General features: G+C 49.0%; 1 protein-coding gene across 1 annotated transcript in view; it reads left to right on the top strand.

Annotated features, from left to right (window-relative positions):
* Positions 1 to 21,990, top strand: part of LOC146058571 (cyclic nucleotide-binding domain-containing protein 2-like) — a 161,661-nt gene that overhangs the window by 106,942 nt on the left and 32,729 nt on the right. Inside the window, exon 13 of the mRNA XM_083170851.1 lies at positions 998 to 1,225. Coding sequence (XP_083026977.1) covers positions 998 to 1,225 — 228 coding nt within the window. The remainder of the gene's footprint in view (positions 1 to 997; positions 1,226 to 21,990) is intronic.

Below are 21,990 nucleotides of genomic sequence, written 5' to 3'. Positions count from 1 at the left end.
ACCTGGACTTTTTCTTAAAGGGACAGTCATAAATTCACCATCGGGTATCCTTATGCTTACACTTTATAAACTTAAACCTTAACTTAACAGTACAATAAGACACAGACACAAGTGCTGGCATTTCAAAATTGAATGTCAAATTTATTATTGACAACTTGACAAATAACTATAGATGGTGATGGCACTAAAGAACGGCCAGGGGAAAAGGGGTAACATTACCATACCATTCACACATCGCTGGTGATCAACTCTCCCTGCACAACCCACCCGTGCATATTGTGTGGCCATCTCCCGTGCAGCAGTATGGACTAATGACAATTGATGTCGGGAGAGTGCACCCACTATATACATACTAACAAATCTACTCAAATGACCGTTCTGTACAGCCGCCGAAATAAAAAGACATAGGGATGGGAGGGAGGGGAATTTCCACAAAGAGGCAGATCACACTACTTCCTTGTCTCTCCTAGCCTGCCTACTCCTCCCCCAATATCCTCATTGGCTTACCCTTTCACATCATTTTCATAGCCCCTAACAAAAGTGACAGCATCTCAGAACCCTTCAGTGGTTTATGCCACCTAGTCAAGTATAAGAAGAATAAGCATTCAGTCATCAGTTTGTCTTTTACAAGGCAAACTCGGACAGTGGGGCAGATGTATCAATCCTGGTGAAGTGATAAAGTGGAAAGTGAGAATGCACCAGCCAATCAGCTACAACCTTTCATTTTTGAACCCAGTCCGTAATATGGCAGTTTGGAGCTGATTGGCTGGTTTGTTATCACCTTCCACTTTATCACTTCACCTGGCTTAATAAATCTGCCCCTCAATTACATCCCGCCAAGGCATACGGTTAATATATAACTTGTTTTATGTTTTAATGCTTTTTCCCCAGAATATGTGTCTTGGGAAGTAAAATTGAGGCCATATAAATTATTATTTCTATAGGTCTGTCTTGATTAGTACTTTAATAAATATATTGCACCCTTTTCTATTCCTAGAATAAAGACCAAGAATATGAGGGGATGTCATTTCATTTCATGGAAGAGGAACATCTATTACCCCTCTTACAGAAGGGAAGAAAATTAAACGAGACACCACGGAGAAGCTCGCAGCTAAATAAGCCTGTAGCAGCCGCACGCCGCTCAGAGGTGTCCAACACACCAGACAATGAGAACGCTTCCCAGATATTTATCCATATCCAAACCCTCAGGCCCGGAGATGTGTTTGTAAGTATAAACTTGTAGTTACTGTATATGTGCTGTACACTGGCTCAGAGACCACTGGGGACAGCGTCTAGGGATGTCAAATATGATGTTCAGCGTGAATAAGTGAAAACACCCAACCGCCATTTGTTCCTGTTTTAGCAACAAATAATATTTTAAAAAGAACTTGCAGCAAATAACACAATTTTTTGCATCACTTAATGGTTTTGGGCCTGATTCGGGTGCATCGCTAGCCCTTTTCTGCACAGGCGTGGCACCCTGCTTTCTCCCTTATGCTAATATGGGTAGTCAGCCTACTGTATAAACTGTATGCCAGTGCATCTGCATGTGGAACCTCATCCTACCCACTGTTCTTACTGCAGCCGCAATCGTACTGTAGGTATCTGCACCCGCCGCATGCAGCCGTCCAATCTGCGTCTACGGTGCACGCTGTGATCGAGCACAGAAGTCAGCATACGCACCCGTGGTTCTCTGGCAGTTACATGCATCAGCCGAGATACTCAGACATGCCCGTCTCACTGAAAGAGTTCTCCATCGATTGACGGACTGATCAATCGTAAGCACTTGCAAAATCTGTTCCCGTGCGTATGCAAGGACCAGCACATGTGCAGCCACCAATTTTTACAGGTCATGTGCACTATGCGAATATCCAGGAGATCCGTCTGCATCTCATCTTTTGTCTGACTCAGAGTCTGGTTCCCTATATAGACTACAAGGTTCTGATTCTGAGTTGCATGCAGATCTGAGTGTTGCAACTTGTGGCATTACAGTCCCATCTTAGGGTCTGATTCAGACCTGCTCACTATGCTGCGTATATTTTCTGCCTAGCAACCAGGTCAACGCCACCCCGCCAAACGCACGCCCCCACCGCTGCCCGAATCCCAGTGCTACCATCCGAGCGGATGTGTATGCGGCCGCACGGAGGAAAAATCACCATTGAATGATTTTTTCACCCTACAGTGTGACAAGTAAGTCTATACTCATTATTCAGATGGCCGCTTTCCACCAAATTAGGGGCGGGCGATGGGACGTCAGCGCCGGCCCCGAGCAAGCAGGGACTCATCTGTGTTCTGACCGGCCCACCCACCATTTTTGTGGGCACGCCCATGAAATGCTATGTGAGCCCGTAAGAATGCCCCCTGCCTGTCATTTAGGCAGCGAGCACCCAGGTGAATTAAAAATAAGTTGCAGATGCCCGCTGTGGGGGGTTGCACAGAATCGCGTATGCGCAAATATGCAACATCGGCCCGGCGGAGCGAATTCGGACCACAGTGAGCAGGTCAGAAACGCCCCCTTAATGCGCCTTTAGATGCACTTGGGTGCGGGGGAGAAATTATTCGATGGGCACCAACCATCTAATGATTTCTATGGCGCTCGGAGAGGTAAGACCCCACTCTGGGAAGCTGCATGCAGCTGACATACGCTGATATCAGCTGCCCACCCCTGGCACCCCAGCCACCAGCCATTTGTATGGAAACGCCCAATGCCCCCTGCTGCTGCCCCATGCCCGTACTGCCAGGTGCGCATGGGGCGATAAACTAGCAGTTTGCTGTGCACGCTCACATTGAGCGTCTGCACATGTGCATAAATGCGAATGCGCAGATGCTCATGTATAGGGAACATCGGAAGCCATATTGCATGCTTTTTTAGGGCTTGCGAGCCCGATGCGCGCTCCCATGTGAGCGCATATCGGCAGCCAGATAGAGAAGGCAGGCAACACTATATAGTGCAGATCTGCACTATATAGTCTAAATTGTGCCCCTCTAGCCTGCCGTGAGTCCCGATGTGATTTGATCGCGTCGGGACTCGGATCTCATGGCAGGAACTGCCGTGTGTACACACCATAAGAGACCTGAGAGTGTCTTAGGTTTACATGTAAGTACCAAATCATTCGATGGTCGGGGAATGATTTGGTTGCCGCGCCCAAAGCTGCGAATGGATGTTGATGCAAAACATCTATTTGCTGCCGTGTGGGCAAACTCAGCGAATGGGGATGGTGGGGGGCGTCTGTGTGAGCGGCAGTCGGCATTTAATCATCACGTGATGCTGCAAACTTCGCAGCATTGCGTGTGGATCAGAATAAGGTCCTAAGGGGCAGATTTATTAAGCTTGAAGAAGAGATAAACTGGAGATAAAGCAGAGAAAAGGTAAAAGGAGATAAAGCACCAGCCAATCAGCTGTGTTTGAAAAAGACAGTTGGGAGCTGATTGGCTGGTGCTTTATCTCCTTTTACCTTTTCTCCGCTTTATCTCCAGTTTATCTCTTCTCAAAGCTTAATAAATCTGCCCCTCAGTCTCTAAGCACTATATATTGAGACTCCGTGTACAGAGTTAAAAGAACTGACCCTACAAGAGAAGTTACTTTCTATAAAAGCCACCAGCAACAACATAAAGCAGGACGCCCATTAAGCCAATTTGCTCAGCCAATAGCATTTGCTCTGTACTTCCTTATCTAAAGTTATTCCATCTGGTCCTGTTAATTATGGTTCATTATGAAAAGAAACTATGGGAAAATATGTATAGCAGCTAGGTAATGATTTAGGTCAATAAAAGGAGATCTATCTAGGAAACCGGACCATATGGGCACCGCGATGTATCACCGTTGTAGACCGTCTTTTTTCCATACGTAAATACAGTAGGAACGGGATACGTTCACTTTTTAGGTGCCCATGGCTAAGGTGGAAAGGGTTGGAAGGTCATAACAAGCATTAGATCGACAATGGGTAAGTCGAGAGTCAAAAGGTCGACATGTCGACCTAAATAGGGTCATCCGATGACCTGTGCTGGTACTCACCGAAAGTTACAAGTGCATACCAGATTTAAACATAGGAAAATCTATAGGGTGGTCCGGGGGTGCACCGACCCACCCATTAGACATACCACCAGCTTGAGTGCCAGATCAGCAGGGCACAATTAAAAGCCATGACAGCTGGGCACAGAGAGCAGTGGGTTGCCCAGCTGTAGCAGGTCTGTGGCTATTTTGAAATCTCCCACTGGCTCAACTCGAAGCTTGTGGTCCGGCAGGCAATTAGGAGCCACCACTGCCTGATTGGCTGCTGAGATGCGAGCTCGTGAGCCAGCCCTGCGGGTGATTTAAAATAGCCGTGGACCTGCTACAGCCAGGCATTGCACTGAACTCTCTGCCCGGCTGTCACAGTTTCAACAGGGGCAGAACTACTGGGGGTAATGAAAGGGCTGGGCTGTGGGGAGTTGCCACTCTAGTCACACTCGACTCAGCCAATGGTGGCAGGATGGAGCAGGGCAGCCAGAAGCATGAAACCACCCTGGCATCGAGCACGAAACCCCCTTGGCATCGAGCACAAAGCCCCTGGCATCAAGCATGTAACCCCTGGAATTGAGCATGTAGGTAAGTGGCACTTATGTGGCATAATATGTAATGGGCATCACTGTGTGTGGCACAATGTGTAATGGGCATTACAGTGTGCAGCTTTATGTGTAATGGGCATTACAGTGTGTGGTCTTATGTGTAATGGGCATTAGTGTGTGGTCTTATGTGTAATGGGCATTAGAGTGTGGTCTTATGTGCAATGGGCATTAATGTGCGTGACATAATATGTAATAGGCATTACAGCATACAGCATAATGTGTAACGGGCATTACAGCATGCGGAATAAAGTGTAACAGGCATTATGGAGTGCAATATAATGTGTAACGGACATTACGGTATTTGCTATAATGTGTAACGGGCATTACGGTGTGTGGTATAATGTGTAATGCCACGCCCCCTTTTCACCACGCGGGGTCCCTTCAGCATGAGTGTTTGAATCTGGGACCCCCCATTATCATATTTCTAGATTCACCTTTGCAGACTTATGGTCGCTTCCATCCATTAATGATATCGTTCAGTGCTAAAACGGTCGCCCGAGAATTCAAGTTCGTAAAATGACAGTTGGGAGTGGATTGGCTGGTGCATTATGACCGTCCACTTTACCTCCACTTTATTTTCTTCATCAGTCTTAATAGACCTGCTAGATTGTTCGCTAACGATATCACCTAGTGTGTACCCAGCGTAAAACACTCTTAACCCACTTACAGATGCCCCATCCTTTTTTTTTTGCTAGAGATATTTATAACTTATTAAAAGGCATTTGATAGAAATAAATAAATTTAAATCTCCCAGACACAATACGATCTAATCTTTATTCCAGACATTTGTAAAATGTAATCTACCATATGGAATTAAAATGAAGATCCGTTCCCCCCGCTATTTTCTCCAGGCAGCGGGATACATTATGCAGTGCAGCTGAGTAAAGATTAGTAAGTTGGATATAAATTAGCGCGCTCGGGATAAGTGTCTTCTGATGTGCAGTTTCCAATTAAAGTCAGTTATTGTGCCTTCATCGCCGTTTTTAGAATATTTCATTTCTGATCTTTAACTCTGCTTTGACTAGATAATGATAATTGTTCGGGCCCATTAAATTGCATCAGTACGCATATCTGACATTGAAATGCTTTTATCACAAAACGGAACATGATTAAAGAAACCACCAGATTCACCGTTCCTGGGTTTTTTGTATATTGTTTTACCTTACTTTGCCCCAGTGATGTATTTGTCAGAAGAGAAATCTCTGCAATCACAGAATCGGGATGTTTCCAAACCACAGACACAAGTAGAGCGATAACAGACGCGTAACAGACACATACAGTATTCTCTGATAGTAAAGAGATGCTCTTTATTAGGCTGTTGTACAATAATTACTATTTTCTTCTAGTGTATTAATATATTACCAACATACCGTGCATGGCAGTAAAATTACAGAACTGCATTTATAAATACAGGTAATACAGCAGATTTTGTGGGTCATGGCATTTTAATTGAGGTAGGAATTTAGCTTGGAGTCACTGCTCTCTTTCAGTTTCAGGGGTCTGGTGCTCCCTTCTCCCAGTGTTCCCGGTGATGAGGAACCTCCACCCCTCTTGATTCACATGAGAGTGGGCTGTAATACAGAAGAGAGGGCTGTAATACGCGAGAGTGGGCTGTAATACGCGAGAGAGGGCTGTAATACACGAGAGTGGGCTGTAATACACGAGAGGACTGTAATACACAAGAATGGGCTGTAATACACAAGAGGACTGTAATACACAGCAGGGGACTATAATACATGAGAGGAGACTGTAATACATGACAGCGTACTGTAATACATGAGAGTGGACTTTAATACTTGAGCTTGGGCTGTAATACACAAGAGTGGGCTGTAATACACGAGAGTGGGACTGTAATACACAGCAGGGGACTGTAATACATGAGAGGAGACTGTAATACATGAGAATGGACTGTAATACACGAGAGTGGGACTGTAATACACAGCAGGGGACTGTATTACATGAGAGTGGACTGTAATACTTGAGCTTTGGCTGTAATACATGAGAGCAGACTTTAAAACACGAGAGTGGACTGTGATACACAAGAGTTGGCGCGATACACAAGAGTGGGCGTGATACACGATAGTGGACTGTAATGCACAAGAGTGGACTATAAGACAGGAGAGTGGACTGTAAGACAGGAGAGTGAACTGTAAGACAGGAGAGTGGACTATAAAACACAAGAGTGGACTGTGATACAACTGTAAGACACAAGAGTGGACTGTAATACACAAGAGTGGACTGTAATACATTAGAGTGGATGGTAATACATAAGAGTAGATGGTAATACACTAGAGCAGACTGTAAGACACAAGAGTGGACTGTAATACACAAGAGTGGACAGTAATACACAAGAGTGGACTGTAATACATTAGAGTGGATGGTAATACATAAGAGTAGACGCTAATATACTAGAGCACACTGTAAGACACAAGAGTGGACTGTAATACACAAGAGTGTAGTGTAATACACAAGAGGGTACTTGTTTCCTAGCACGGCCACAATCGCGGGCATCGTGTACCTTAAAGTTAAGGTACACGATGCCCGCGATGGACCCGATTTCCTTTGAAATCAGGTCCATTTTGCCGGCAAAGGAAAAATCGCGGGCATCGCGTCAGTCGCGGCCATTAACATTGCCCCCGACGCGACCGACGCGATGGCCGCGATTTTGCCATAGGCTTCACTGTTAAAATAATTTTTAACATTGAAATCGGGAGCGTCGCGTCGGTCTTGTGCCATTATAATGGCACAAGATGAGATGGACTTGATTAAGTCCATCTCACATAGGAAACAATGTGAAATGGGCCAATATGACCCATTTCACATTGTATATGGCCCCGTCGTTACCCCACGATTGACGCGAACCCGAAGCGTGGTGAGCGCAGCGAGCCCGCGAGGGGCGGCGGTGCACGTCCTCCGACCTTTTCATTCCCCTATTATCCACGTCGGCGAGGAGTTGAGAATATAAAGTGTGGCGAGCGCAGCGAGCCCCGCGAGGGGACGCGTATACCTGTGAAGTAATACGCGTCCGCTCGCCACGCTTCGGGCTCGGTGGCTCGCTGCGCTCGCCACACTTTATATTCTCACCTCCACGCCGACGTGGATAGTAGGGGAATGAAAAGGTCGGAGGACGCGCACCGCCGCTTCGGGTTCGCGTCAATCGTGGGGTGGCGTTCAGGGTGTCAAATTTGGGGTGTAGGGAATATTTTCCATTGAATCTAATGTAAAACCGGGTCCCAGGGACCCTGTTCACATTTGATTCAATTAAAAAAAATGTAAAATCGGTTCCCAGGGACCCTATTCACATTTGATTCAATTAAAAAATCGGGTCGGTCGCGTCGGTCGCATCGCATGCGATTTGGTCGCATGCGATGCGACCGACGCAATTTTTCCGACACGACCACCCCGATGAAAATCGGTGTGGCCGTGCTAGGAAACAAGTACCCACAAGAGTGTAGTGTAATACACAAGAGTGTAGTGTAATACACAAGAGTGGACTGTAATACACAAGAGTGGATGGTAATACAAAAGAGTAGACGGTAATACACAAGAGCAAACTGTAAGACACAGGAGTGCACTGTAATACACAAGAGTGGACTGTAATACACGAGAGTGGATGGTAATACACGAGAGTGGACTGTAAAACACAAAAGAGTGGACTGTGATACACGAAAGTGGACTGTGATTCACAAGAGTGGATGGTAATACACGAGAGTGGACGGTAATACACGAGAGCAGACTAAGACACAAGAGTGGACTGTAATATACGAGAGTGGACGTAATACACGAGAGCAGACTATAAGACACAAGAGTGGACTGTAATATACAAGAGTGGATGGTAATTCACGAGAGTGGCCTGTAAGACACAAGAGTGGACTGTAATGCACAGGAGGGGACTGTAATACACGAGAGTGGACTGTGATACACGATAGTGGTCTGTGATACACAAGAGTGGACTGTATTACACCTTATGTAAAATGACTACAGCACAAATCTGTTTGCAGCACAGTTACTATGTACGAGCAGTATTGAAGCTAAATGAATCTTGTAATTTTTTTTGCACGTACAAAACAAATTAATGTTTTACCATCTGTGTTTCATAAATTGCATTTTGGAGAAACAGCTGTCACTGACATTAGCCATGATATTACTGTTCCCAAAACAAAGGGTCTTATCTCTGTGCTGCCGCTTGCATTTTATGTTGCGAGCCGCCGTCCGGGCTACAGTACACCCGGACGGACGGCAGACGGCAGGCAGAGCAAGGAGGCTGTGGACGCTGCCGGGCAGCGTTCCAAGCCTCGCTCTGGGACAGGGCGTCGGGACGTTGCCAGGCAACGTCCCCGAGCGTCCGCCTGTCAGACACAAGCGCGTGCGCCTGACGTCAGTCAGGCGGCGCGAGTTTCAAAATAAATAGCCGGCGTCTGCTGGGCACAGACGCCGGTTATAGACTTAGGTGCCCTGAGTTGTTTGCTCAGTGCCCTGTTCACTCACCCGGTCCCCTAGGCTCCCTAGGTCTTGGAGCTTTCTATCCTGTGTCCCAGTTGTCTTGTCCTCTCTCCAGTGTCCCTGCTCTCATTGTCCCTTCAGTGTCCCAGGATTTATAGTCACTCCTCCTGTGTGCCGGTGTTTCCTGGTCAGCTTTCCAGTATCCGGCTCATCTGTGTCCGGAGCTCCGGTGTCCTCCTTCTTCCTGGATCCAGCCTCAGTGGGCGCTTACGGTCGGCCCTCATCTTCCATCTCTCGTGGGTCACGTAAGTGCTCCTGTGGAGCCTGGGTCACTTTCTCTTTAAGTCGGTGGCCCGCCGTGGTCTAGTCCCTCCGTGGGCTCAGCATCCATTGTCCAGCATATTCTCGTGGCCCGCCGAGGCCGTACCCCTCCGTGGGTTCTGTAGTATTCATCCTTCCGGGTCTCTTTATCTGTACCTCCTATTAGGATTCTTTAGGCAGGGAACCTTCCGGTAGGTCTTCTGTGTTTTGAGGAGTCGATCTCCCTGTTGTGCTTCTGCTGGGGACTCCTTCTCTGGCCCACTTGTGTCTGCGACTCGGTCGCTTCCCGATTTGGCCAGGTGCCGGCAGCCAGGGGCTCATCTTCCAGCTAGGCCCAGTAGTTAGCAGTCCTTTTGAGTACCCTGTGGCGATCGTCTACCCTTTGTCCATCACATAAGACCTAGCTGCATCGGGGTTGGAGCGGGCCTAACTCGCTCCTTCGGACGCGGCGGCCGCAGGTGAAGCCTAGCTCTGCAGGGGTTTACCATCTGCCTCAGGGGCTCAACAGAGTTAGAGTAGCATCCGCTGTGGCCGTCCTAACCGGCGGTCCCGGCTGCGGGCTCACGCCTGACCTCCTGTATTCATCACCAGCTGTAGTACCCTAGGTCCCCGTGGGCATCATAACATTATAACCGGCCAGAATCTGCAGACCTTACTGTGTTTTGTTTCGTGTTGGGTTTTTTATTATGAGTACTCCCCAGACCTTCTCGGATCAGCTCCAAGGGCTTACTCAGATGGTGCGAGAATTGTCATTAAAAGTAACAGCTCAAGAGCAAAGAATGCGGCCCCCAGAGACAGGAGGTTCAGACCTTAAGATGAACCTTCCAGATCGATTTTCGGGGGATCGCAAAACCTTTTTTAATTTCCGTGAGAGCTGTAAGCTGTATTTTCGGCTCAAGCCACGTTCATTCTCTTCCGAGGCCCAATGCATCGGTCTTGTTATTTCTCTACTGCAAGGTGACCCTCAAACCTGGGCCTTCGGATTACCATCAGGCAGCCCAGCCTTGACCTCGTTGGACAATTTCTTCAGCTCCTTGGGGTTATTATATGATGATCCTGATCGAGAAGCTTCGGCGGAGACTCATCTTAGAGCCCTCAAGCAAGGGAGGGATCCAGCTGAGTCCTACTGTACTGAGTTCCGTCGATGGGCAAACGATTGCGGCTGGAATGACCCAGCCTTACGCAGCCAATTTCGCTGTGGTCTGGCTTACGAGATAAAGGATTGTCTTATTCAATATCCAGCTCCTAAAACGCTGGATAAATTAATGGAGCTAGCCATTAAAATCGACCGTCGCCTCCGTGAGCGGAGGTCAGAACGGGGCGCTCTCACTCGAATTGTTCCCTACGTGCAGATGACCTCTGAGGAAAGTGAGGAGCCAATGCAGATTGGGGCAACCCGCATTTCCCACGAGGAAAGGGCTCGCCGACTGAGCTCAGGCCTCTGCTTATACTGCGGTGGTAAAGGTCACATTTTGAGAAATTGTCCCAATAGGCCAGTAAAAGGCTGGGCCAAGTGAACATGGAGAGGGTTCACTTTGGCCTTCAGTTGTTTTCCTCTCTAGATTCACTATTAGTACCGGGGTATTTATCTTTCCAGGGGTGTAAGTTTTCAGGGTCTGTTTTTATTGACAGTGGTGCGGCTGGAAACTTCCTGGATGAAACCATCGCCCAGAGCTTGGGAATTCCCCAACTCCCGCTTCCGGTTCCCATCTCCCTACGGGGTTTAGATGGTGGAGTGCTTTCCAATGGGGTGGTCTCATTTCAGACTCCTCCCGTTCTATTAAAGATTGGTATGTTTCACCAGGAAGAGATTACCTTTCTTCTTACATCATGTCCTTCTGTGCCCATCATTTTGGGCTTCCCCTGGTTGAAGAAGCACAATCCCATCATTGATTGGCATCGGGGGGAGATTGCTCACTGGAGTTCCCATTGTCAGCAACAGTGCTTTCATTCCTCACTCCCAGTAAATTCCATCTCATTAGCAGGGGTTCCCGTTCCTTACCAGGATTTTAGTGACGTCTTTTCCAAAGGCAAGGCCGATAGTTTGCCTCCTCATCGGCCATATGACTGTGCCATCCAATTGATCCCCAATGCCCCTTTTCCGAAATGCAGGCTGTACGCCTTGTCTGGTCCTGAAACTAAGGCAATGGATGAATACATCCAAGAAAGTTTGGCAAAGGGTTTCATTCGACCCTCAAAATCTCCTCTCAGTGCCAGTTTCTTTTTTGTGTCAAAAAAAGATGGTTCGTTGAGGCCTTGCATAGATTTCCGGTCCCTCAACAAAATTACGGTAAAAAACACTTATCCCCTTCCATTGATTACTGTTCTGTTTGACCAGCTACGATCCGCTACTATTTTTTCTAAAATAGATTTGAGAGGGGCCTATAACCTGATTAGAATCAGGGAGGGGGACGAATGGAAGACGGCGTTCAGTACTCAGACGGGGCACTACGAGTACCTTGTCATGCCATTCGGTCTCTCCAATGCCCCAGCCGTCTTTCAGGATTTTATAAACGATGTTCTTCGAGAATTCCTGGGCAAATTTGTAGTGGTCTATTTAGACGATATTTTAATTTTTTCCCGAGACTTGGACTCACATAGAGCACAAGTGCGCCAGGTATTACAGAAGCTGAGGGAGAACCAGTTGTTCGCTAAATTAGAAAAATGCGAATTCGAGGTGACCCAAGTATCTTTCCTTGGCTATATTATTTCTTCTCGGGGATTCCAAATGGATCCTAAGAAATTACAGGCCATTCTTGACTGGGTCCGGCCCACTAATTTAAAGGCAGTCCAGCGGTTTCTTGGCTTCGCCAATTACTATAGACGCTTTATTCATTCTTTTTCATCTATTGTGGCACCCTTGGTGGCCCTAACCAAGAAAGGGGCGGATCCATCAGTGTGGAGTCCGCAGGTGGAGCAAGCCTTTAAGACTCTGAAACAAGCCTTTATTTCAGCGCCGATTCTTAAACATCCCAATCCCGAGCTGCCTTTTGTCGTGGAGGTTGACGCCTCGGAAGTAGGGGCCGGGGCGGTTCTCTCTCAGAGAGATACTGAGTCTTTACAATTCCACCCCTGTGCCTACATGTCCCGAAAATTTTCTCAAGCAGAGTCCAATTATGACGTAGGCAACAGGGAATTACTTGCCATAAAATGGGCCTTTGACGAGTGGCGACAATGGCTAGAAGGTGCAGCTCATCAGATTCTTGTTTTAACGGATCATAAAAATCTACAGTACATCGAGTCAGCCAAAAGACTAAACGCTCGCCAGGCTCGGTGGGCTCTTTTCTTTATGAGATTCAATTTTATTATTTCGTATAGACCTGGATCAAAAAACATCAGAGCTGACGCCCTTTCTAGATGTTTTCTACCTCAACAGGAGAGTAGAGTCAAGTTGTGGCCCATCGTTCCCACGTCCTGTATTCATGCTGGAGTGAGTCAAACCTTGGAGGGTCTCCTCCGTCAAGCACAGGGACAAGCTCCAGCCCAAACACCAGAGAACAGATTGTTTGTTCCTCCGTTACTAAGACGCAGGGTTCTGGCAGAATGTCATGACTCCAAAATTGCTGGCCATCCAGGAGTATATAAAACGCTCGCTCTCCTCTCTCGTGTGGTCTGGTGGCCAGGGATGGCCAAGGATAATAAAGACTTTGTATTGTCTTGTCCGGACTGTGCCCGTCATAAAGTTCCTCGCGCCCGACCATTAGGAGAATTGTTGCCTCTCTCTGTTCCCAGCAGGCCTTGGTCTCATTTGGCCATGGATTTTATTGTTGGTCTTCCGATCTCGTCCCAGTGTCAGGTCATCTGGGTCGTGATCGATAGATTCTCCAAAATGGCACACTTTGTGGCCTTAAAACAGTTACCGTCGGCCAAGGAACTGTCCACTTTGTTTCTTCAGCACATTTTTCGGTTGCATGGATTGCCCAGTGATATAGTGTCCGACCGTGGGCCACAATTCGTGGCACAGTTCTGGAGACTGTTTTGTGCAGCCAGTCTCACCTCTGCATTCCATCCACAGGCCAATGGGCAAACGGAACGTCTCAATCAGTCTCTGAAACAATATCTTAGAGTCTTTGTTTCCAAAATGCAAAATGATTGGGTCAGCTTCCTGCCGTTAGCTGAATTTGCATATAATAACGCACATCATTCAGCATCCAAAGCCTCGCCCTTTTTTACGGTCTATGGATTTCATCCTCGGGCTAACTCTTTGGGACCTGATGCCCCCGGTCCACCCTCTTCAGCAGCCTCTCGACTCAGAGTTATTTGGAGAAAGGTCCATCTGGCCCTTAAAGAAGCCTCGTTTAGAGAAAAGGTATTTTCTGACAAATCCAGACGTCCTTGCCGTTTCAAAGTTGGTGACTGGGTGTGGTTATCCTCCCGTAATATTAAGCTTCACCAACCATCGGCGAGACTGGGGCCTCGGTTTATTGGCCCTTACCAGATTGTCAGGAGGGTTAATCCGGTAGCGTTCCGTCTGGCTCTACCTAAGTCCCTCAGAATTTCTAGTACCTTCCACGCTTCGCTCCTCAAGCCAGTGGTCTTTTCACAAAGATTTCCGCGCAGGCTAAGGAAGGGCTCCGCCCCAGTAATGGTGCAAGGCCAACAAGAATTCTGTGTTGAGAAAATCCTGGATTCCAGACTTGTAAAGGGTTCTTTGCAATTTCTCGTACATTGGAGGGGGTTCGGTCCCGAGGAGAGGTCTTGGGTTTCGGATAGAGACTTACATTCGCCCAACTTAAGAAGGTCTTTTTTCCGACAATTTCCCAATAAGCCCGGTGGAAAAGGGTTGTTAACCCTTCCTCAAGGGGGGGGGTACTGTTGCGAGCCGCCGTCCGGGCTACAGTACACCCGGACGGACGGCAGACGGCAGGCAGAGCAAGGAGGCTGTGGACGCTGCCGGGCAGCGTTCCAAGCCTCGCTCTGGGACAGGGCGTCGGGACGTTGCCAGGCAACGTCCCCGAGCGTCCGCCTGTCAGACGCAAGCGCGCGCGCCTGACGTCAGTCAGGCGGCGCAAGTTTCAAAATAAATAGCCGGCGTCTGCTGGGCACAGACGCCGGTTATAGACTTAGGTGCCCTGAGTTGTTTGCTCAGTGCCCTGTTCACTCACCCGGTCCCCTAGGCTCCCTAGGTCTTGGAGCTTTCTATCCTGTGTCCCAGTTGTCTTGTCCTCTCTCCAGTGTCCCTGCTCTCATTGTCCCTTCAGTGTCCCAGGATTTATAGTCACTCCTCCTGTGTGCCGGTGTTTCCTGGTCAGCTTTCCAGTATCCGGCTCATCTGTGTCCGGAGCTCCGGTGTCCTCCTTCTTCCTGGATCCAGCCTCAGTGGGCGCTTACGGTCGGCCCTCATCTTCCATCTCTCGTGGGTCACGTAAGTGCTCCTGTGGAGGCTGGGTCACTTTCTCTTTAAGTCGGTGGCCCGCCGTGTTCTAGTCCCTCCGTGGGCTCAGCATCCATTGTCCAGCATATTCTCATGGCCCGCCGAGGCCGTACCCCTCCGTGGGTTCTGTAGTATTCATCCTTCCGGGTCTCTTTATCTGTACCTCCTATTAGGATTCTTTAGGCAGGGAACCTTCCGGTAGGTCTTCTGTGTTTTGAGGAGTCGATCTCCCTGTTGTGCTTCTGCTGGGGACTCCTTCTCTGGCCCACTTGTGTCTGCGACTCGGTCGCTTCCCGGTTTGGCCAGGTGCCGGCAGCCAGGGGCTCATCTTCCAGCTAGGCCCAGTAGTTAGCAGTCCTTTTGAGTACCCTGTGGCGATCGTCTACCCTTTGTCCATCACATAAGACCTAGCTGCATCGGGGTTGGAGCGGGCCTAACTCGCTCCTTCGGACGCGGCGGCCACAGGTGAAGCCTAGCTCTGCAGGGGTTTACCATCTGCCTCAGGGGCTCGACAGAGTTAAAGTAGCATCCGCTGTGGCCGTCCTAACCGGCGGTCCCGGCTGCGGGCTCACGCCTGACCTCCTGTATTCATCACCAGCTGTAGTACCCTAGGTCCCCGTGGGCATCATAACATTTTACACTATGCAATATCTATTACCTCTGATTGGCTTACACTAGGGAGATAACAAGGGTTCCCATCCTTTTTTGGGACCCTTAAGCTTGGTCCGGTTATTAAACATACTGTACCACATACTTGCTTATATTAGTTAAAAAGTTGTATGGATCTATCTTGTGTTATAGGTCGCTTCAGCGACTCATCTCCTCGGTGGGACAGTGCATCCTTCTATCACATTGCCCGACAGTCCCCATGGTTGCCAACCAATTGGGATGCCAGCAGGTGTAGGGAACTCTGGAAATGTGATAACCTAACTGTCAGAATGTTTAGGCTACATGCAGCGCTACACCTGGATTGGCTAATTCATTCTTCTTAAAGGCAATCAGTCCTGCACCACGTTGCCTGTTATAACATACCTTTGTGTAAATTGCTTGTCAGTAAGCATTCTCTTATTCAGAACCTTGGTCATAATCTTGTGTTTTCCCTGCTGCATCAGGGTACTGAGTATCCATTGGGGATTGGAACCCGAGCTGACATACCCGGTATCTCTCCCATTATTAAGCTGTCTGGCAGCTCCTGCTGTTACCATCTCAGGCCAGTCTTGCCCTGACAATTTACCTTGAAGTGCTGGTTTAGTCCTACTCAGAGCAATTCCACTCTATATTACTCCAGTCAATTAACTAGCGTTCTCCTGCCAATTGCATAAGGCCCTGCCCTACTGCTTGGAGGTTTGAGACATGGCGGCATCCTAAGTACTTGTGTGTTAAAAACACTAAAGAAACAATGGTTGGCTAATGCAGGCACCTCTTGACCCTCTCTCGTGGCTCTATGGGTATAGTGTAATTGTTCAGGATTTGAATAACATCCTCACTTATAGAAATTCTAGAGAGATAGATTAGTACTAATAAAGTAGTATTGACTAATAAAATCATTTCTATTTGGTTATGTAGAGCTACAAGTATGTGAAACATGGGCCCAAAAAAAAACCAAGGGCCATAATTTAGTACTAGGTGATTCATCGCGCCCTACGGGCGCTCTTCACACCGTCGTAAGGGGCTGCGCCCCCTTAATTTGTGAACATTTGTATATGAGAAAGATGGTTAGAATTGTATGAAAGATGGCCTGTATTGCAACTTGAGTTATAGGTGAAATGTGTTAAATAGAGAGCATATGATTTGGAAGGGGGTGTGTATTGTTTTGTTTAATTAAAAAGCGGTTACAGAGTAAGATGTACATTGATAGTGTGGATGGTACAGTGACATTTGTGGGTGTGGGGGGGGGGGGGGCTGTGTGTGCATGTTGTTTAGGTGTGTGCAATAGTATAGTAGGGTGTTTTTGAGTCAGCGGCTCCCCACTGGCGGAGGTCACGACACAGGAAAACAGGAGGCTGGGTAGTGATAGGGGTGTGTGGACATAAGGGGGACTAAAGAGGAGGGTGGAAGATACTGTGCAGCTTCTGCCAGTGGGTGAGGGTCCAGTGTGGCAGTACAGGAGTACAGGATGGTGGCCCTGAGTCAGTGTCTCCTCCTACTGGGTGGGAGTTAGGGTACATGAGAGCAGGAGGCTGGGCTATGAGGCATGATAGGGGCATGTGGGCAAAACAAAGTCAGCGACTCCCCAGTGGTGGAAGTTACGGTTCAGGAGAGCAGGAAGCTGGGTAGTGATAGGGGTGTGTGAGTATACAGGGGGACTAAAGAGGGGCTTAGGGGTGCCGTGAATTGTGGGAGGGGCGTGGTGGGTGCCGTGAATCAAGGGAGGGAGGGGGCGCAGGTGTCCGCGGATCGCGGGAGAGGGCGGGGGTCCGCAAAGCGTGGGAGGGGGCGTGAATTGCGGGAGGGGGGGGTTGCGAATTGCGGGAGGGGGGTGTGTGCGGGGGGTGACGTAAATCGTGGGAGGGGGCGTGAATCGTGGGGGGGGTGCGCGGGGGTCCGTGAAGTGCGGGGGGGGGGGGGCACGGGGCGCGATAAATCACCTAGTTGGTTATATATTCTTGTAGAAGGATGGTAGGATCTTGCTGTCATTCAGAATGCATTTACATAAAAAGTAATAGTAGCAGTAAAAGATCTGACTTAAAACACCTACAGTAAAACAGAACAGGTGTTATATATTATACAAAGAATTGGTTGATGATGTGTAGGTTGACGTGCACATAATTGTCACTGTAAAAAAATTGCTACAAGAAAAAATCAACACAGAAAGGTCAACACATGTAAATGTTGACATAAGTGTGGCACTTCATTGGTGTCCATGTCGACACATGAGAATGAATATGAAAACATTCAAAAAAGAAAAATAAATCTTCAAAAACTCATGTCAACCTTTTTCATTGTCGACCATAGCCGTGTCAGTGTTTTGCATGTGCCATTTAATCCTGGGGTTGCCGTGAATCGCGAGCGGGGGTGGGGAGGAGGTGAGGTGTGCCTGCGAATCACGGGAGGAGGGGTCGTGGGTGGATGCCGTGAATTGCGGGAGGGGGGGTCGCGGGGGGGTGTGGGTGCCGCGAATCGTGGGAGGGGGGGACGCGGGGGGTTGCAGTGAATCGTGGGAGGGTGAGTCGCAGGGGCGGGGGTTGCCGCAATGACAGGGGGGGAATCGCGGTAGGGGGGGTCGCGGGGGGTGGGGGGTACCGCGAGGAAGGGGGGGCCTAGGGGGTTGGCACAAATCGTGGGAAGGGGGGTCGCGGGGTGCCACGAATCGCAGGAGGGGGTGTGTCACGGGGTGGGGCCGCAAATCGCGGGAGTCGCTGCGAATTGGGGGGGGTGTGCTGTGAATCGCGGGAGGGGCGTAGCCGGGGGGTGCCGCGAATCGCCACAAGAAAAAATCAACACAGAAAGGTCAACACATGTAAATGTTGACATAAGTGTGGCACTTCATTGGTGTTCATGTCGACACATGAGAATGAATATGAAAACATTGAAAAAGTGAAAAATAAATCTTCAAAAACTCATGTCAACCTTTTTCATTGTCGACCATAGCCATGTCAGTGTTTTGCATGTGCCATTTAATCGTGGGGTTGCCGTGAATGGGGGGGGGGGGGGGGGACACACACACACACATTGCTCTGTTTCTGGACTTTCTTCTTAATTTATGGATTACCATCACCTGTGCTTAAACACCTTTCTTATCAATTACCCTGTTTAAAACAGGTGAGGAAAATCATAAATTAAGATGGAAGTCCACAAACAGAGCATTCTGTCCCTCCTGGTGAGGGTCATGTTGGGAGGTATGGAGGTATGGAGGTGTGGGGCGCTCACCTGGTGTGTCTGGTGAGTAGCTGTGTCTTTGCTGTGTAACATGGAGAGGCAGACCCTGGCAGTCTGGCACTGTGGGCTCACTGGGCTGGTTCTCTGTCGTGTGAGTCAGTCATGTGAGTCAGAGGCTCCACCCAGCGTTACAGCTTCAGGCAAACTTTGAGTGACAGATGTAGCCAAATATATAAGAGATGATAACTAGTGTGATAAATAATACCACAAATTCAAAATATGGTTATATCTACAACCCCAGCATAAATATATGAGCAACATACTGTACTAAAGGCAACTAATATATGGCTGTTCTCACACAGAGTATATAGCATCCTATGAAGAGTATATGGGTGCCAAAGAATAGCTAAAATGTATTTATTCACATTTCTCTATATTATGCAAATGTGTTTTGCAATTGAGAAAATATTAATAAACTAGATTGGTTAATGACAGACATTGCTGTGTTCCCAATGCTAAGACGCAATGGAATATGCTAGAAATATAAATACATTTGAATATAGAATCTGCTGTGGTACTTGTTTCCTAGCACGGCCACAACGATCATAATCGCGGTCATCGGGGGTAAAATCGGGGCCATCGCGGGCATCGCATGCGCAAAAAAATCGGGTGCGATGGGCCAGACGCGTTGCCCGCGATTTCCACATAGAGAACAATGTTAAATGCCTCAATTTTCCCGCGATGACCACGATTTCCCATAGGAAACAATGTGAAATGGCTCAATTTACCCAAATTATCATAGGAACAATGGTAAATGGGCCAAAAACACCCCTGAACATTGAAATGTCCCCCCAAAAGTAGTTTACGCCACCACGTGATCAATGTGAACCCGAAGTGTGGCGAGCGCAGCGAGCCCGCGAGGGGCGGCGGTACGCGTCCTCCGACCTTTTCATACCCCTACTATCCACTAGGGCGTGGAGTGAGAATAGAATAGTGTGGCGAGCGCAGCGAGCCACCGAGCCCGAAGCGTGGCGAGCGCAGCGAGCCCCGCGAGGGGACGCGGATACCTGTGAAGCCCGCGAAGGGACGCGTTTACCTGTGAAGGTATCCGCGTCCCCACGCGGGGCTCGCCACGCTTCGGGCTCGGTGGCTCGCTGCGCTCGCCACACTATTCTATTTTCACTCCACGCCCTAGTGGATAGTGGGGGTATGAAAAGGTCGGAGGACGCGTACCGCCGCCCCTCGCGGACTCGCTGCGCTCGCCACGCTTCGGGTTCACGTTCATCGCGGGGTGGTGTGAACTACTTTTGGGGGGACATTTCACTGGTCAGGGGAGTTTTTTGGGCTTTCTGGCCCATTTACCATTCTTCCCTATGATGATTTGGGTAAATTGACCCATTTAACATTGTTTCCTATGGGAAATCGGGGTCATCGCGGGTAAATTGAGGCATTTAACATTGTTTCCTATGGGGAAATCGCGGCCATCGCGGGTGGACCATTTAAGCATTTTTAGGCGCACACGACGCGACCGACCCGATTTTTCACTGTTTTCAATGCATTTCAATGGAAAAATCGGGGGCATCGCGTCGGTCGCGTCGCAGGCCACTAAAATTACCCCCGATGGCCAAGATTTGTGGCCGTGCTAGGAAACAAGTACCTCTGCTGTTTCTAATTATGCAATATCCTAGGGCATCGGATACCAAACTTTTTTCTCTCTCTTACCCCTTGATTAGGCTTTTCAATTTAAAACATCCGCAATACTTACGAGTAGAGTGGAAGTCAGCGGTATGCCTATATTAAGGAGTTGCGAAAGAGTAGTGTGCGCTCAGGAATCGGGTCCCTCTGTGTCTGACCGCTGGCTGTGTACTGTCTCCAGGGTTCCCGCTAACGCCTGTAGGATTAATGCCGCTGCTTCCTCCACCCATGTCAGCACGGGGCAGATGAACAATGATGTCTAAGAGCAGTACGGGAAGCTCCCAGTGCATTGCTGGTCGGGCAAAAGCACGAGGAGACGCTGATGATGCTGCAGACTGAACCAGAAGTGAAGCCAATCAGATTCTACTTATCATTTATCTAGCACCTTCATTTTGACAGTATTATACAGTGCACTGCTCATTCATTTAAATGTGGCATTAGACCCTAGTAACATGGAAGACATCATTGATGTTATACCCCTTTTGCTTGAAATTGTGTGAGTCAGGGCCGGTGCAAGGCACCAGAGCTCCCCAGGCAAGTCGGGGTGGGGGCGCCCTGGTGTCTGCCGCCCGGGTACCTGTCCTGCGGCGCTGTAAAGCAGCGGGGGGTCCCTGCAGTCAATAAGAAATAACGAGCGCTATCCGACGAGCTATGCGGAAGCGCTTCTGTTTTGAAACCACTGGCCGCACGCTGATTGGCTGAGATTCACTAAAACACTGGCCGCCGCCGCCAGCTTTTACGCACATATACGCCGCAGGACAGGTACCCGGGCGGCAAGGGGGGCGAAATACCGCCCTCCAGTGGCCGGCGCCCTAGGCAAATGCCTAGATTTGCCTAGTGGTGGCGCCGGCCCTGGTGTGAGTCAGCAACCGCACCATGCATGGTAGTTTCTAGAACGAGGGAGCTCAGACGCAGATGTCCACGGGCCCCTCCCGTCTCATCATATGACAGCGGGTTGGGATCGTATGGTCTACAGTATGTTGGTCGACAAGCATTAGGTCGACACCATTAGGTTGACATGGGGAAAGGTCAACATGGTACTAGGTTAACATGGGTCAAGGTCGACATGGGTCTAGGTCAATATGTGTTTAGGTCGACAGGACATTAGGGCAACACAAGCATTAGGTCGACAGTCAAAAGGTCAACAGTCAAAAGGTCGACATGTGGTTTTTCACAGTTTTTTGACCTTTATGTCAACACAGTCGACATGGACACAGTTTGAAGTGCACCACCGCATCCCCACATCCTTCGGGCACACTATTTTATTCTCCCACCACGCCCTAGTGGATGGTAGGGCATGAAATACCGCCTGTTGGTGCATGTCGGCTCAAAAAACAGTGAAAAACCCCATGTCGACCTTTTGACTGTCGACCTAGACACTGTCAACCTAATGCTTGTGTCGACCCAATGACCTGTCGACCTAAACCCATGTCGACCTAGACCCACGTTAGGGTTACCACCCGTCCGGGATTACTCCGGACAGTCCGGTAATTAGACCGGGTGTCCGGAGTCCGGACGGGTGGCGTTCCCGGACTATTCAATGTCCGGGAACTGGAGATGGTGGCGGGCATCCCTACAGCCACCGCGGAGGAGGAGGCAGTGAGCACGGCGGCAGAGGACATGTTGTCAGCACCTTGCCGCCGCCAGCGATCACGCCCCCCAAGCCGCCTCCTGTCCCCCGCTGGCCTGGGCTGCTTTTTCAAAAAAGCCCTTTTGGAGGGCGAAACTAG

The sequence above is a fragment of the Crinia signifera genome, chromosome 2, assembly GCF_055691185.1.
Source record: "Crinia signifera chromosome 2, ASM5569118v1, whole genome shotgun sequence".
Classification (NCBI taxonomy): Eukaryota; Metazoa; Chordata; class Amphibia; order Anura; family Myobatrachidae; genus Crinia; species Crinia signifera.
The sequence above is the reverse complement of the archived record's forward strand: the minus strand, read 5'-3'. Positions and strand labels throughout refer to the sequence as shown.